Raw genomic sequence first — 17,402 nt, 5'->3', positions numbered from 1 at the left:
TACACCATACATAAAAATAAACTCAAAATGGATGAAAGACCTAAACGTGAGACAGGAATCCATCAAAATCCTAGAGAACAACACAGGCAGTAATCTCTTTGACATCAGCTGAAGCAACTTCTTGCTAGATATGTCTCCTGAGGCAAGGGAAACAAAAGCAAAAATAAACTACTGGGACTTTATCAAGATAAAAAGCTTCCGCATAGCGAAGGAAACAACAAAACTAAAAAGCGACCTTCAGAATGGGAGATGATATTTGCAAATGACATCTGATAAAGGGTTAGTATCCAAAATATATAAAAATATATATATATAAAATATATATAAAATATATAAATATATATATAAAATATATAAAGAAAGTATCCAAAACATATAAATATATATATAAAATATATATAAAATACATAAAGAACTTATAAAACTCAATACCCAAAAAACAAATAGCCCAGTTAAAAAATGGGCAGAAGATATAAATAGACACTTTTCCGAAGAAGACATACAGATGGCTAACAGACACATGGAAAGATGGTCAACATCACTCACCATCAGGGAAATACAAATCAAAACTACATGAGATATCACCTCACACCAGTCAAAATGGCTAAATTAACAACACAGGAAACAACAGGTGTTGGTGAGGATGCAGAGAAAGGGGAGCACTTTTGCACTGTCGGTGGGAATGCAAACTGGTGCAGCCACTCTGGAAAACAGTATGGAGGTTCCTCAAAAAGTTAAAAATAGAACTACCCTACCACCCAGCAATTGTACTACTAGGTATTTACTTAAAGGATACAAAAATACTGATTTGAAGTACCAGTAAAGTACATGCACCCCAATATTTATAGTAGCATTATCAACAATAGCCAAGTTATGAAAAGAGCCCAAATGCCCACTGACTGAAGAATGGACAAAGAAGACGTGGTATGTATGTGTGTGTGTACAAAGTATTACATTGTGTGTGTGTGTGTACACACTCAACCATCAAAAAGAATGAAATCTTGCCATTTGCAACAACGTGGATAGAGCTAGGGAGTATTATGCTAAGCGAAATAAGTCCATGAGAGAAAGACAAATAACCATATGATTTCACTTATATATGGAATTTAAGAAACAAAACAGATGAACATGGAGGGGGTGCAGAGAAAGAGAGAGGCAAACCAGAAAACAGACTCTCAATATAAAGAACAAACTGAGGGTTACTGGAGGGGAGGTGAGCAGTGGAATGGGTTAAGTGGGTGACGGGTATTAAGGATGGCACTTGTTATGAGCACTGGGTGTTGTATTTAAGTGACGAATCACTAAATTCTATACCTGAAACTAATATTACGCTGTATGTTAACTAACTGGAATTCAAATAAAACTTAGAAAAAAGTAATATATGCAGATATTAAAAGAAAAATTCAAACACTACGAACAGGTCTATATTCATAACCCTTTTACAGAAGTCAGCTGAAGTCATAAAAGTAGTAGTTAACCTTGTGGTGCATTTGGCCCATATCCTTATCAGCTAAAGTGGCAGTTTTCAAAGAACTTCCCATATCAGCATGGATTAGAAAAGACAAAGGTAGATGACCCAGGGAATTGGAAAAAAGTTCTAAGAAAAGAGATAAGAGGTTCAAAATTCAACCTAACCTGCTTATATGACTAGGACTGCTCTTTACTAAAATCAAACTTACATGTTTCTTATAAGCCAACCCTCTTGTTAGTCTGTGGACAAAAAAAATGTTTCAAAATAACTGTTATAATCCCAAATTCCCTAAAAAATAAAACTGAAGCCTCTTAACATCATCCTTTTTATGCTGTATATTAGCTCTAAACTCTGCAATACTAAATAGCCAGTAATTAAAGCAGTGTAGATTATACTGTTAGTTTAATTATGTAATTCACATTGCTGGAGCAGCCCTGGAAGAATGAAGTAGGGAAGGAGGAAAGGTTACAGGCTATAAAAATCTTTATAGAAGATTAAGGTACAGATGTGGGTGGGTGGATAAAGGCTAAGAGAAAGACCAGGTGAGGGTGGAACTTGGCTGACCTCCTTGGGAGAAGTATGAATGAAGGAAAAGGCAGTATTTTAGAAAGATACATATTTGCTCAGCTTGTATGTTTAAGGGAAGAGGTAAAATGGGAACCAGAACCCTGCAAGGGTTTAAGAAGTAGTATATTTTAAAGTGGCACAAAGGAATTGTTGGGGATGATGGAAAAGCTCTAATTTTTTATTTGATGGTAGTTACATGACTGTATGCATTTACTAAAACTTATAACACTTAACACTAAAAGTGTTAAGTTTATTATATGTAATTTATACCTCAATAAACCTGACATTCAAAAATAAAAGCCATTAACAGCTAAAATGCTGATTAACCTTTTAAGGTTTATCAAAATTACCAAAAAACCCTCCAAAACAAGAATAAGCCTCCAATTTTAATCTATTTTGGGTTTATGTTTTACAATGTTGGAAAATCTAAACAAATGGTTTGAGGTATACAGTGAAGGATGGTTTTTAAGATTTTGTTTATTTATTTGACAGAGAGAGACATAGTGAGAGCAGGAACACAAGCAGGGGGGGTGGGAGAGGGAGAAGCAGGCTTCCCGTGGAGCAGAGAGCCCGATGTGGGACTCGATCCCAGGACCCTGGGATCATGACCTGAGCTGAAGGCAGACGCTTAACGACTGAGCCACCCAGGCGCCCGAAGCATGGTTTTTAAAATCTGTTCCAATCTTCCACCATTAAGGTCTCTCTTCAATGAGAATTGTAGTTTCTGACATCTCTCCAGTGGAACCCACTGGCTGAGATCCTCAGCCAATGAACAGGAGCCACAATATAAGAGGCAGATAAAGAGACAGAACATCTAGCTCTAGACTTGGGGAAGCAGACATACCCACCATATGCTCCACAACCAGAAGATAAGCTACATGCTATAAGCCTATTATTTCTACACTCCTACTATTCTCAAGGCTTTTTTTCTCTTTAATTTTCCTCCCATCCTCAGAGAAGTCTTGCTTCAAGGTTACTCAGGAGACTATAACACCCGGATGTCTTTCCTGAGCCGTCACGGAAGTTAGATGCTTCCACAGCAGCCTATGAACTGCTTATCGCCCTGCTCTGTAGTTACCCATTTCTGGGTCCATTTCCTCCACAAACTCGAGGTCAAAAGGCTGAAAAGAGAAGACGACTTATTTTTGTAGCCCCAGCTAGTGACTGGCAGAGGCCAATAAGAGTTTCTTCAATGAGATTCAAGAGAGTAATTCTGCATTAAGAGAGAGAGAAGTTCTTAACCTTTATGGGTCATGAAACTCTTTGAGAATCTGATGAAAAAAATGTTTATTTATACCTGTTTTACCTGTAATTTCAAGAAATCTAAAGGGTTTACAATCCCTGCAAAGGCCTCCCAGGTTGAGATGCCTGGTATAAACATTCCAGTCTCATCTTGATTACACAGTGGAACAGGCAGAGGGTCTGCTGTCCACATCTCATCTAAAATAAGGAAAAAGAGTTACAGTTGACCCGTAAACAATGTGAGAGGTTGGGGCACCAACCCCCCTGCAGTCAAAAATCTGTGTATTAACTTTTGATTACCCCAAAAGTTAATTACTAATAGTTAACTGGAAGCCTTACCAATAATATAAATAGATTAATATATATTTTGTATGCATATTATATACCATATTCTTATAAGAAAGCTAGAGAAAAGAAAATCATAAGGAAGAGAAAATACATTTACAGTATTGTAAAAAACTCATGCATAACTGGACCCACACAGTTCAAACCCATCTTGTTCAAAGGTCAACGTGGGTTTGAACTGTAAAATATCCCCAGGGAATTACAGGACAGAAAGGATTATAGGTAGGCTTGGTCCATCCATCTTGTTTTATATAAAAATTCTCCCAAAACCAATCTTGTAAGTTCTGGGCTATTACATAGTAAATAAATGTAAATTCCCTCACAGTTGTACCACAGTTGAAGATGTGAGATAGGAGAACCTCACAGATATATTTTTTTCAACTGATTATAAGACATAAAATGCCTACATAAAAGATAAACTTGGAGATTTTAATAAATAAAATTATCTGTATTAGGTCTTGAAAAACATGAGCCAAAGTCCAAAAAGAATCTCTGTGGGTAGGGGTTGGGCAGGGGGCAATGGCATGTTCACAGAGTGGTACTACCATCTATATCCATGTTACAATTTTCCCAAGAAACTCAGTATTGTGGGACTAGATTGTCCTCTGTTCTAGACACAAGTGCAGTCGTTAGAGACCCTGGTCCAACACTATTACCTGGAGTCTCTCAAAGCCAATCATGGAACTGACATTAAAATGGCCACATATTTGGGCGCCTGGGTGGCTCAGTCGTTAAGCACCTGCCTTCAGCTCGGGTCGTGATCCCAGGGTCCTGGGATCGAGCCCCACATCAGTTTCCCTGCTCAGCGGGAAGCCTGCTTCTCCTTCTCCCACTCCTCCTGCTTGCTTTCCCTCTCTCACTGTGTCTCTCTCTGTCAAATAAATAAATAAAAAATAAAATCTTAAAAAAAAAAAAGGCCACATATTTACCATTACTATTTCTGTAGTGAAATAAATAAGCAACCAAAATGGAACTAAAAATAACAGGCCCAAAATAAGCCTTCTTTGTCACATTCCCTTCATAAAGGCCCTGTATATATAGGCATGTGAAGGAAGGTAGTCCTGAGGAAAATTAAATACTATTGATTTTATCGTGGAATCAAAAGCAGGGAATTAGAGCTTTAGAAATATTTCCTAAAGTAGTATAAATATATTTGCTTAGATTAGTAGTTCTCTATATTACCAGTTTAAAACTTTATAATCAAGGAAAAGATTAGATTCATTGGTATCCAGCCATATCCTCAGGGCCATTTCCTTAAATGTCACTATTTCCTTTTTGTAGAGGACTTTTACATTCAAGATCTTATTTTTCTTTGTACACACAGAAAACAAGTCTCTAATGGCTATACCATTAGCCCACCGCAGTTAAGAAACTTTTCAGCCGGGGCGCCTGGGTGGCTCAGTTGGTTGGGCGGCTGCCTTCGGCTCAGGTCGTGATCCCAGGGTCCTGGGATCGAGTCCCACGTTGGGCTTCTCCCTCTCCCTCTGCCTGCCTCTCTGCCTACTTGTGCTCTCTCTCTGTCAAATAAATAAATAAATAAAATCTTTAAAAAAAAAAAAAAACTTTTCACCCAACAAGGGATGCTCAAAGCAAACAATCCTGCATCACATCATGTCAAATCCTCAGCCAAACTGCCCTTAGTAAGTCTTTCAAAAAAGATGTGCAAACATTAGCTGCACAATAAACTATGATTCAACTTCCAAAAAAAAACCAGTGTGTATTTTTACTCTGCACACATACACTAACTTTCTCAGAATGCCTTACCATTTAAACATATACATTTTAATGTTTTGTACTGATAGACTAAGAAAAGCTCTCAATTATTTTATGGAGCACAACCAAAAATCTGTTGAGGTTAAAATCACATTATGTGATATTCTTCATGCCAATTCTCTGCTTAAAAAAAAAAAAAAAGAGTTGGACCCTATATAACTCTTCCCCATTTACAAATAAATCCTCACCCTTTTGGGGGCTTTAAAACAAGAACAATAACAAGTCAACCAGGGACCCTGTGTTCCTACCTAAATGAAAGAACCTTCTTTAGAGAACATTTTTTACATAAATGAGAATGTACCTTATTATCACCAGAGGTCACGATCAGCCAGGTGATAACAGGCGCCCTACCTTAATACATTTTTATAAAACTTTCTTTTGGGGGGCGCCTGGGTGGCTCAGTCGGTTAAGCATCTGCCTTTGGCTCAGGTCATGATCCCAGGACCTGGGATCAAGCCCTGCGTCAGGCTCCTTGCTCAGCGGAGAGCCTGTTTCTCCCTCTCCCTCTGCCTGCAGCTCCCCCTACTTATGCTCTCTCTTTCTCACTCTCTCTGTCAATAAAATCCTAAAAAATAAGTAAATAATTCTTTCTTTTGTTTATATAGCTAAATATCAAGATACATCTTGTTTATAACATTTATATAGTTAATATTCACAAAACTGGAGCAGAGCATTATACCATAACTCCATAAATTGAGTTCTTTTCTCTTAGCCATAATTCAATAAAATATGGACTCCTTATTTATTTTTTTAAGTAGGCTCCATGCCCAATGTGGGGTTTGAACTCATGACCCTGAGATCAAGAGTCAGATGCTCTACCAATTGACCCAGCCAGGAGCCTGTGGACATAATAGGCTTTTCAAAAAAAAAAAAAAAAAACACGTATGTGCAGAACAAACTCATGGTTGTGAAAGGGGAGAGGAGGTGGGCAAAGTTGGGGAAGGAAATGGGAGAGACAGGCTTCCAGTTAAACAGTAAGTTACAGTGAATATAGGCAATAATTATAAGAGTACTATATGGGGACAGATGGTAGCTACACTTGTAGTGAGCACAGCATAAAGTATAAAATTGTTAAGAATCACTATATCATACACCTGAAACTAGTGTAACGTTATGTGTCAACTACACTTCAACAAAAAACCAAAAATTTAAAAAAAAAAAACATGTATATGCTTACTGACAGAGCTAAACTGAAGTATTCAACACAGTAGGCAAGAGTGAGTAAAATGTGACAACAAAATTTCAGTGCCTATCTATGAGCATATCCTTCAATCTAGCATTTATAAAAAATATTTTTATCTAAAAATTAATCATCTGAACTGAAAATGGTACTTAAGATCAGTTTTCTGGAGGCCAAAGAAGTAAACTACTGAAGAACTTTTGAAAATAAGTATACTAAAATGGGGTCAGCAAAATTTTTCCACTGAAGAACTTTTGAAAATAAGTATACTAAGATGGGGTCAGCAACATTTTTCCATAAAGGGCCAGGAAGGAAATATGTTAGGTTATGTAAGCCACATGGTCTCAATCTTGAACATTAAAATATACTGAAAGTAACATATCTGTGTGCCTTCCTTCAAGGTAGGCACTATCATCAAACAGTTAAGTTTGTGTAGGAAAAAAACCAAAAAAGTCCAGGTATGCAAGCAAGAATTAACCATACCTTTACACCCAGGTTCATCATTAATTACAAAAATGAAGTTACTTCAATGAGGAATAAATTCCTAGGAAAAAATTATAGTTACTTAAGAGGAGAGAAATAAATTTGCCTAAATTTTTGTTATAATTTTAGGCCTATTCCCAAACATTTTTAAAAATCTGACTGAATTTACAAATAGTTCCTTTTCTCTTATTACTCTTTTTCAGGAGAAAATATTATTAATTCTACACTTAAAATCAGAAAAAATCAATCATAATTCATTCACTAAGGCCAAGGAATCAAAGACCAAAATAGTAGACCTTTTACACACACACACACACACACACACACACACACACACAGTAACTGGCAAGCATTATAGGCGAGAAGAATTTTACCTTCAACATAAACAATGAGAAACTCCTCAAGGTGAATGCTTAGGTGGGATTTTTTTTTAAGCTTGTTTCTTTTTTTTTTTTTTTGCTTTTTGTTTTTTTTTTACAATGAGCATGTATTTCATAATTTTAACAAATTTAAGAACTAAAAAGCACTTTCCACATACTGGAAATAAAAGTACTCCTAACCATGAACTGTATTTAAGATTTTCTCAGGAAAAAATACGAGGGACTCCATTAGCTTAAGCCACCATAAATGGTATATAAATGTGTGCAGTTATGTTCCAATAAAACTTTACAAACACAGTCAGTGTAGTAGCCTTCACGCAGTACTCTGCCAAACCCCTGCTCTAAACAGCAGTTATAAAACCAATATTAGATTACCTAAGATTGGAGACATTTAAGAGATAAACTATCTACAAACAATTGCTCCACTCTACCAAGTCTCTTCTACCTGCAATAAAAAGTGCTATAAAGCAGCAGACGTCAAATAGGACAGGGAAGAAAGGTCACTATGTTAACAAAACCTATTCCCTAGATAATAACTGCATTTAGATCATCCATTCAACAAACATTTGCTCAGGACACAGGGTTCCCTGGCTTCAAGGTCTGGTAAGACGACAACACATGCATACAATCAACTACTACTCAAGCCAGCTAAGTGCCACATTATGGTCGAAATAACCACTAGTATCTGAAAAAGGCTTCATGGTTTAACATGTTTCCACATATACTTAATAAAGCCTCATAACAACCCTGTAAAGTACATAAGTAACTTGGTATTATTCTCATTTTACATAAAACTCGTAAGTAGTCAAACTAGGATTTGTACCTCTAATACTACTGCACTACCCTTCTTCAGAGCAACTTTATGCTAGCGGTCGATGACAGAGATGGAGGCATTTGGACTGAGCCTCAAAGAATGGGCAGGATTTTGACAGGTGAGGAGACCAAAGTATTCCAAGGAAATGACATACACAGAAGTCTAGAAGCCAGGAAATACAACACGTGAAAAGCAGGCAGGGGAAATAGGGCTATAAAGATGTTTTCAAAGCATGAGGAGAGCTTTAAGTAGGTGACTTAGCATCTGTACAAGACACTAAAGGTTATGAGAAATCAGATGGTTTGGGAGAGAGAAGGAAGAAAAGAACATAAATGAAGCTCTTACTGTGCGATTGGTACTTTGCAAAAGAATCACCTCATATTCAGGGATGTTAAGTTACGAGGTAGTGATGGGGTGCCTGGGTGCTCAGTCAGTTAAGCATCTGCCTTCAGCTTGGGTCATGATCTCAGGGTCCAGGGATTGAGCCCCACATCGGGCTCCCTCTCAGCGGGGAGTCTGCTTCTCCCTCTGCCCCTCCCCCTCTTGTTCTCTCTCTCTCTCAAATAATAAAATCTCTAAGAAAAAAAAGTTATGAGGTAGCGTTATAGGGTGATTAGACTTTCATATGTCCTCTGCAGGACTGAAAAGATGGGACTAACAGAAGGGAAGGCAGTAGGCTATCTCTGTAGTTTTGTTATGAGGGAAGAGAATGCAAAGCAATTCCTGTCTATGTCTCAAGTGATGGTTCTCACCCATAGTACCTCACTCCCAAATTTAAACCCAGGTTTTAAATTACCTTAAATTTTCCTACATCTTATCTAAAACTTACCGAATCTTCTGGAGGTCTCTGGATTTTTCCCCAATCCACAGAAGGTCCCTTTTCTTGCAGAAATCTATGAAATAGCTTCCGAAATCCATCAAGGTCTTTTTTAGTGTGCTATGAAAATAGAAGTTCTTGTTACAACTAGCAGAATGCTTACTATTTAATAAGTATAGATACATATTATACATTAAAAACACCTTTCAATGAAATTCTTGTACTATTAGGACATGAAGCAAAACAGAGACTTTTCTGTATCCCCAACTTAAAAGTGAAGAGGAAGAAAAGCTAATAGGAACCATACTTAAAGGAATACAAGCAAATAATCCTCCAAATCTTGCACCAGTATCATGTAAACTGAACGCCATTAGGTCCATGGGTATTTCAATTGGTTCTCTACATTTATTCACCAATATCTTTCTCTACCTCTTTTAATGAAAATTAGTCTTTATCTGAAGAAAAAGGCACAAGACACAGCTAAACTCAAAACATTAAGTACAAATTTGAAACTGAAAAAGGTTGATGTATTGATTTATAAGCAGAAAAGTAAAAATACCTGTCTATGCTGGGAAACCTCTATGATAGCTGACAAAGTAGCATGGTTTTATTAGAACTGGCTCTCTGGAAAAAGGCATGCAGCAGGCTATATGGTTGATAAACTTCTCACAATTCTAACTGAATACTGGTATCCATTTTTCTACCCAATGATATTAGAATACAGAACAAATGAAATGTTGTTCTGATTCTTTTAGACTTTAGAAACTTCCTAGAATTAAAAAAGAAAGGACAATGGTTTAACAATGGGCAAATGCTGAAAATCCTTAACTGTTAAGCAATCCTAATTTTTTTTATTGCTCTTACATTTTGTGCTTATTTCAGGCAAGATGATCAACAGCGGCAATAGCAATTCAGTATGTTGACGGATGGAAGCAACAAAACATTGTAGAATCCTTACCTCAAACTCATGTGATGGTGCTGTAGTAAGTATTTTTTCTAGTTCCTTCTTCACAGATAATTCTAGCTCTTGTCGAATGACTTCTTGAAACTGAGAAGCGCCATCTTGAGACATGGCTTTGCTAAGATCTTAAAAACATAAAACCACCAACAGAAAAATCAGACAGCTGTTCACAGCTGGTAAGCTATAACTGATTTATTTCTAGTGCACCAGCAAATGAAAAGGGCTCAATCCTATGGTCTCATCATCCTCTCGGATTTCAGTAGTGTCAACTAATTAGGACTATATAACCATATGGCCTGAAATTTGGTACACCTGTATGCATTACTAGTATATCTGAAACATTAAAACACTTTTGGGAATAAGGGGCATGTGGGAATAAAAGGATTAATCCTAACTTGTGCACATAGTTCCATGTCTACTAATGTTTCCCTCTTAGCCATCAAAGCTGGAGAAAAATGAGAACAATTGGAATAATGTTAATAAGGATATATTTTACAGAACATGCCCTTATGGAACTACTGCCTGATAAGAGAACCAAAGGGGTTGAGCAACTTCACAGAAGCAAAAAACCCCTTCCCCTCCAGGCCAGATGAAAACATTAAGGAATTCTTTCCATTTTAGAAGGGAAGCCACTCCAATTTCACATCCCTTACTAAAGAAAAACCCCTTGAGAGATACTGGCAATTCCCAGGTGCCTCTATGTCTCTGGCATCAAAATTTTCACTTAAAAGGACACAGAGTTGCTTCCCCACTTCTTGTCCTCAATTTCAGCCAAGACTTTTCAGGCTTATCTGTGTCAGACAAGACTATCAGGGCTTTTGGCATAGCTGGGCATCTCTGTGATAGATGGATCTCACTAAAGGTGACTCACTAAAGGTGACAGAAATGCCTGATGAAAACAAATAAAAATAGAAAAATACAGAAAAAGAAAACATTCCAGGCCTAAGTACCTTGGGAGAAAAATGCCAACACAGGTTGTTTTACATGCTTATCTAGATAGTAATTATCTTGTCTATTACTTATAAAATAAGGGATAATCAAACTATTGTTCATCTTACCCTTTTTCTTCAATACCTAACTCAAACTTATTTTATAAATGTAGTTTTGAAGCTTATGTTCAAACATTTTGTTTGATAACTAGTCCTACAATTAGCAAAATCATTTTTTTTAAGATTTTTATTTATTTATTTGCAGAGAGACACAGTGAGAGAGGGAACACAAGCAGGGGGAGTGGGAGAGGGAGAAGCAGGCTTCCCACTGAGCAGGGAGCCCGATGCTTGATCCCAAGACTCTGGGATCATGACCTGAGCCAAACACAGACGTTTAACCGACTGAGCCACCCAGGCGCCCCCAGAATCATATTTCAATAAAACTAAAAATACTCCCTCCCACATACCATAAATTTTTTTAAAAGATTTATTTTAGAGGCGAGAGCAGGGGAGGGGTTAGAGGGGGAGGGAGAGGGAGAATCTCAAGAAGACTCTGTGCTGAGCACGGAGCCCAACTTGGGGCTCAATCCCAGGACCCTGAGATCATGACCTGAGCTGAAATTCAGAGTCCCACGCTTAACCGACTGAGCCACCCAGGCGCCCCCACCATAAATTCTTTTATTTGTTATCTGGGCAGAAGAAAACATTTATACAGACAGAGTTAAAGCCAACATAATATTTTTAAGATACTTGTGAGAACAGAAATTAGTAAATTATGTAATTCTTAAAGCAATTAATTTAATGTAGACAGCTTATCCTTCTCCCAAATACCTAAAAATGTTAACAAATGAGATATTTAACATCACTCTTCAAAAACCTTTTTAAATCCATTTTCTGTCATACTGAAATCTAAGAGGGAAAAAAGAAAAGGAAATTTGGTGAGAGCACATAATCTAATCCTAAAATAGCCATTTTCTAACTGTGTTCTTTTTATAGGCATAAACCACAACACAAATAAGTTTATGACTCCAGTAAAACTTTTAAGTGACCCAAACAGGTCCATAAATAACTTCTTTGAGCTAAGAAACACACCTTTGTGTTCCATAAACTAACCTAAATGTATGTTTCCACTAGTAAGCAACTTATCATTTGTAAAAATTCATAACAATGGATGAGCACCTCTGTGTAACTATGACAGGTAATTAAAACACTCCTGCAGAACATTTTAAACTAGAGTTAATGTGACATCAACTACAAAGGTTCATCCCTTGGCTGACTTAATTTTAAAATTTGTCACAGTTGGGGCGCCTGAGTGGCTCAGTCGGTTAAGCATCTGCCTTCGGCTCAGGTCATGATCCCGGGGTCCTGGGATCGAGTCCTGCATCGGGCTCCTTGCTCCGCGGGAAGCCTGCTTCTCCCTCTCCCACTCCCCCTGCTTGTGTTCCCTCTCTGACTGTGTCTCTCTCTGTCAAAAAAATAAAATCTTTAAAAAAAAAAAAAATTTGTCACAGTTTAAGAACCACCCCCCACCCTGCTGTGCCATGTATACCTGGGATATCTCTCCCCCAATCTTTAAGCCAATGCCCATATTTAAGAAATAATTTAGAAGAAAAATTTACTAAATATAAAACTTCTAAATTAAGGAACACATGAATTTTTTGATTCTGTCACAGATGGATTAAAATGGATCAGGAACTTTATAATGATTTTTTTAAAAAGTTTTTGTTGGACTCAAAGACATCTACAGACTTGCTGCTTTGTTGAAGTTAGATCTTGAAAGCCAGCATTCTCAGTCACATTCCTAAAAATTAGTGATGGGAACATTTAATTTATATTCTGGGCAAATGCCAAGATGAGATAACAAGAAATGTAACTGCAAAGTTTGAAGATAACTGTAGTAGCTGTTTGAGATTTGTCTACATGAGAATAGTAAAAAAAACAAAAACAAAAATCGAACAAACAAAAAAAACCCCAAGCTTTAGAGACTTCCTCTGTAGAACTGCCTATCATTCTACATGATTTAAGGTAAAAACACACAAAACCCATCTCACAATCCTACCTATCAAGCCAAGAAAGGCTGGCTGAAAGACACATTTAATGCTACATGTGATATTTGCCAGCTGTAGGAGGTTCAACCTTAGGATACAGATTAAAAAAAACAAAAAAACAAAAAAAACCCAGACACAGATTCAAACTCAAGTTGTAACAAATATCCCTAACCTTTATTCTTCCCATTCCTTTGATATAGCACCAAATGCAAACACAGAACAACTTGTATTCCTTCCAGCCACTCTACAGGTATGAACAGCTAATACAACAAAGAACATTATGAAGTGCCTTTCACCTCTTCCACCCTATTCCACTGCTGTTTCCTTCCCTGTCCTCTGGGCAGTGCTACTATGAAGTTTTGTTTTTTAGGGACTAAAGAATAAAGAAGGGCTATTAAGGATTAAAGCATATGCAAGAATAACAACTTATGCTTAATCAAGAAGGGTGTCTATCTTAAACACCTGACACAGACTGGGAGGCACAGAGCTAGAAACCATTTCCCTTAGCAGTGACCTCCTTATCCATCCTGAATTTCTAATAAAGGTCTGGAATTTCTGGTAGGAAAGGAAGTACAGACCTTAAAAGCTTTCTTGGACTTACATTCTCAGGTTGCACTTCTGGCAATGACAGTTGTGTTTCTAATGGAAGGTCAATTAAAGAACCCCGTGAATAATGCAAGATCCCTAACCTCCCAAAATGTTTTATCCCTTCTCACTTCCTAGCAACTGAGAACTGCTCATCCTCAACTTTGGACAGTGGATTAGGAATCAAACATTTCATTACTGCGGTGCCTGGGTGGCTTAGTCGATGAAGCAACCAACTCTTGGTTTCGGCTCAGGTCATGGTCTCAGGCTCGTGAGACAGAGCCCCGTGTCCAGCTCCGCGCTGGGCATGGAGACTGCTTAGACTACCTCTCTCTTTGCTGGCCTCCCCCAAACCCCGCTTGTGTGAACACGCTCTCTCTCAAAAAAATAAGTAAATAAAAATGAAAAATAAAAGAACAGCTACAAAATTTTTTTTAAAAAGATATTTCATTACCTTGGCCATAACTCAAAACATTTTGAAAGATGAGAGGGAGCATTTTATCTACCCTCAACAATTTAAAGAGGAAATTAAGGCTGAAATAGTTAAATGAGTTATCCAAGGTCATAGAACCAGCAAATGCTGGAGCTCAGAAGCAAAGCCAAATTTATCTGAGTGCCATCCCACCACAGTGAGGTGGAAATATCCTGCTCATTTTTTCCTCCTAGTCTGACTCTCTTTAATCCTTGGCACAAAATCCAAAAATAACACTCCAAAAGCATTTCTATCAGAATGTCTTCTTATACCCAATGGAACAGACAGGAAACTCCCTTCCAAATGGGCTTACTAGAATTGTCCTGGTGACTTAATTATAATTTAGTCAATTTGGGATAGAACAGGCAGTAACTTTTTTTTTTTTTTTTTTTAGAAGTTTTTCTGCCACATCAATTTCCTAATTCTTCCTTGTTCACAAGAACTAAAATTTCAACATCATGGACTTTCCCCTATCCAGCTGGAGCCAAAAAAAAAGGAAGAGGAAAGCAATAGAATCAAGAGATAGGAGACACTCAGTCTAACAAGTGATGGTTTTCATTTAATTCAGGTATTTCATTTCATCCATTTCATCAACTAAGAGGTATACATAATACCCTTCCCTGACATCCCGATACTGGCACAAACAAAACAACTTCACATTCTTTTTCTTTTTTAAGATTTTATTTATTTATTTGACAGAGAGAGAGACAGAGCACAAGCAGGGGAAGCAGCAGGCAGAGAGACAGGGAGCCTGACGCGGGGCTCGATCCCAGCACCCCGGGATCATGACCCGAGCCGAAGGCAGCCGCTTAGTGACTGAGTCACCCAGGTGCCCCACAGCTAGCTTCACAATGCACAGGCCATGGAAAGACTATAGAAAGAATACCAAGAGCAACAGAGGTTAGGAGCTCTCCCCAGGCCACCTCCCCACCACCACTCATTAGATCTATCAGTCCCAACCTTCCTGTGGAAACCCACACTGAGAGGAACCCAAAGTCAGAGTATTAGAGAGCTCACTTAACCTTAAACCAGGAAATGACTTGTGAGCCAAGTATGGTAGAGTCCCCACTCATCTGCAGGGGATATGTTCCAAGACTCCCAATGGATGGCCTGAAACCACAAATAGTACCGAACCCCATATATATTATTATTTATATATATATATTATTTTTTCCTATACATACATACATAGCTATGATATAGTTTAATTTATAAATTAGGCATACTAAGAGATTAACAATAAAATAGGATAATTGTAATGTACTATATGAATGTGGTCTCAAAATATTGTATTGTACGCAGCCTTCTTGTGACTTTGTGAGAAGATAAAATGCCTACATGATGAGATGAAGTAAAGCAAACGATATAGGCATTGTGACATAGCGTTAAGCTATTGCAGGCATGCCTCGTTTTATTGCACTTTGCAGATATTGCCCCCCGCCTTTTTTTTTTTTTTTTTTTTTTTACAAACTGAAGGTCTGTGGTAACCCTGCATTGAGCAAGTCTATCAGCACCTTTTTTCCAATGGCATTTGGTCACTTGTGTCTCTGTGTCACATTTTATTACTCTCACAATATTTCAAACTTTTTCATTATTGTTATCTTTGTTATGGTGATCTGTAACCAGTGATTATGACTCGCTGAAAGTGCAGATGCTGGTTGCATTTTTTAGCAATAAAATATTTTTAATTAAGGTATATACATTTTTTAGACATAATGCACACTTAATAGATTATAGTACGGTATAAACATAACATTCAAATGTACCAGGAAACCAAAAAAACTCATTTGACTCTTACTTTATTGCAATATTTGCTTTACCGCTGTGGTCCAGAACTAAACCTGAAATATCTCTTGGGTATGCCTGTATTGACCTTCTGACAGTATGTCAGGAGGAGGATCATCTGCTTCTAGACTTCAGTTGAGGGAAGTAAACGGCAGATAAGGGGTGGGGGGGAGCTACTGTAAGTTTAAAACTCTAAGAATGTACTGGTAACTGGAAATATCCATGGATAAAGTTGAGGACATATACTGACTAGATTTATGACCAATTAAAGCTAACCTCTTTTGGGTTGTCACTGCAGTCCTTAAACTCAGTTATTTGTGAATATTCCTCCTAGAAAAGCTTTTCTTCTTTGGATTCCATTACCCAATATTACTCTACATTCTTTTTCTACCTCTGTGACCGGGCCTCAATTTCTGTAACTGGCTCTTTCTTCTCCTACTCCCTGAGTTTCCTAAGATTCTATCCCCAGACTGCTCTTGCCCTCAATTATGACCTTACCAGTCTCATTACTGGTAACTCCCAAATATGTGCCTCACATCCTTATCTTTTCTTCTGAGCTCCAGACTTACATTCCCTACAGCCTTCTAGACTTTTTCTATCTGTATACTCAGGTTGGGTACCTCAAACTCAACATGTCCAAATCATCTAAACCAAATACACCTACTTCCCTGCTCCCCATGATATGAACATTCTCCTAGTCAGTGCTAGATGACCTATAAACCTCAGCACAGTTGGACTCTTCCCTTCTTTCCCCTCATATAACATCAATCCAATACTATATACTTCAATTGCCACAACTCCATTCATTGCTTTTCATTCCCACTGCTGCTACTTTAACTTCCCTCTCATTTTCACTCTCCTGGTCATGACGACAACAGCTTTCTAACCAGTCTGCCCATATGTCACTCTAACCTGTGGTACCAAGCAGAATGGATTGGTCTCCCTAAACTGCAACCCCAGTCACATCACTTCTTTTCTTCATTGATGGGATTTGCATTTGATGAGAAACAAATACAAATTCCTTAGCCAGACCTGTCTTAAAAACCAAGTTGAAATAACTTTTTGAGTAGCCAAAGTTACTGAAAGTGCTAGAGAAGAATGCCTAAAGGTTGTAATTTCTTAGTTCATTTGTGGTATCTCAATAGTGCTTCTAAAACTTCAATGTGCATACAAATCACCTGGAGGGTTTGGTTTCTTAAAACATAGATTCCTGGGCAAGCTCCCAGAATTCTGACTCTGGAGGTAGGTCTGGTGTGGGGGGAATATGCATTTCTAATAAGTGAATGCTACCTGTATTGCTTTGAGTAGCTCTGATATAGTTTATACTCCACTTAATACATTTGTAGGAGTCATGCACATCGTTCATCTCCCTACACAATGCTATTCTGTCACCTATTGTCTGCCCCAAGGCAGAGATGGCACCAGGCCCAGATTGGTCTAAAGCCTTCCCAGAGATTGGTTTAAGCATGGAACATAATACGATTCTGGCCAGTGAGCCACGAGGGCATAGTTTGCCAAAGGACTTAGGAGAAAGGTGCTCCTCACTGAAA

General features: G+C 37.8%; 1 protein-coding gene and 1 long non-coding RNA gene across 5 annotated transcripts in view; both read right to left on the bottom strand.

Moving 5' to 3' along the window:
- The window catches only part of UGP2 (UDP-glucose pyrophosphorylase 2), a 66,535-nt gene that overhangs the window by 39,872 nt on the left and 9,261 nt on the right, over positions 1-17,402 (bottom strand). For all 4 annotated transcript variants that reach the window (XM_006742190.2, XM_006742188.3, XM_006742191.3 and 1 more), the window contains exons 2-3: positions 10,031-10,158; positions 9,085-9,192 (exon numbers count right to left, since the gene is read on the bottom strand). In XM_006742190.2, coding sequence (XP_006742253.1) covers positions 9,085-9,192; positions 10,031-10,144 — 222 coding nt within the window. In that variant the 5' untranslated portion in view covers positions 10,145-10,158. The remainder of the gene's footprint in view (positions 1-9,084; positions 9,193-10,030; positions 10,159-17,402) is intronic.
- Positions 1,462-6,831, bottom strand: LOC145723912 (uncharacterized). Its single transcript, XR_014149311.1, has 2 exons — positions 4,282-6,831; positions 1,462-3,478 (listed from the first exon to the last, which is right to left on the bottom strand). It is a non-coding gene; the product is annotated as an uncharacterized LOC145723912 (long non-coding RNA).

The sequence above is a fragment of the Leptonychotes weddellii genome, chromosome 10 (genome assembly GCF_054177405.1).
Source record: "Leptonychotes weddellii isolate Sample4059 chromosome 10, ASM5417740v2, whole genome shotgun sequence".
Taxonomy (NCBI): domain Eukaryota; kingdom Metazoa; phylum Chordata; class Mammalia; order Carnivora; family Phocidae; genus Leptonychotes; species Leptonychotes weddellii.
This window is presented reverse-complemented; position numbering and strand designations above follow the sequence as displayed.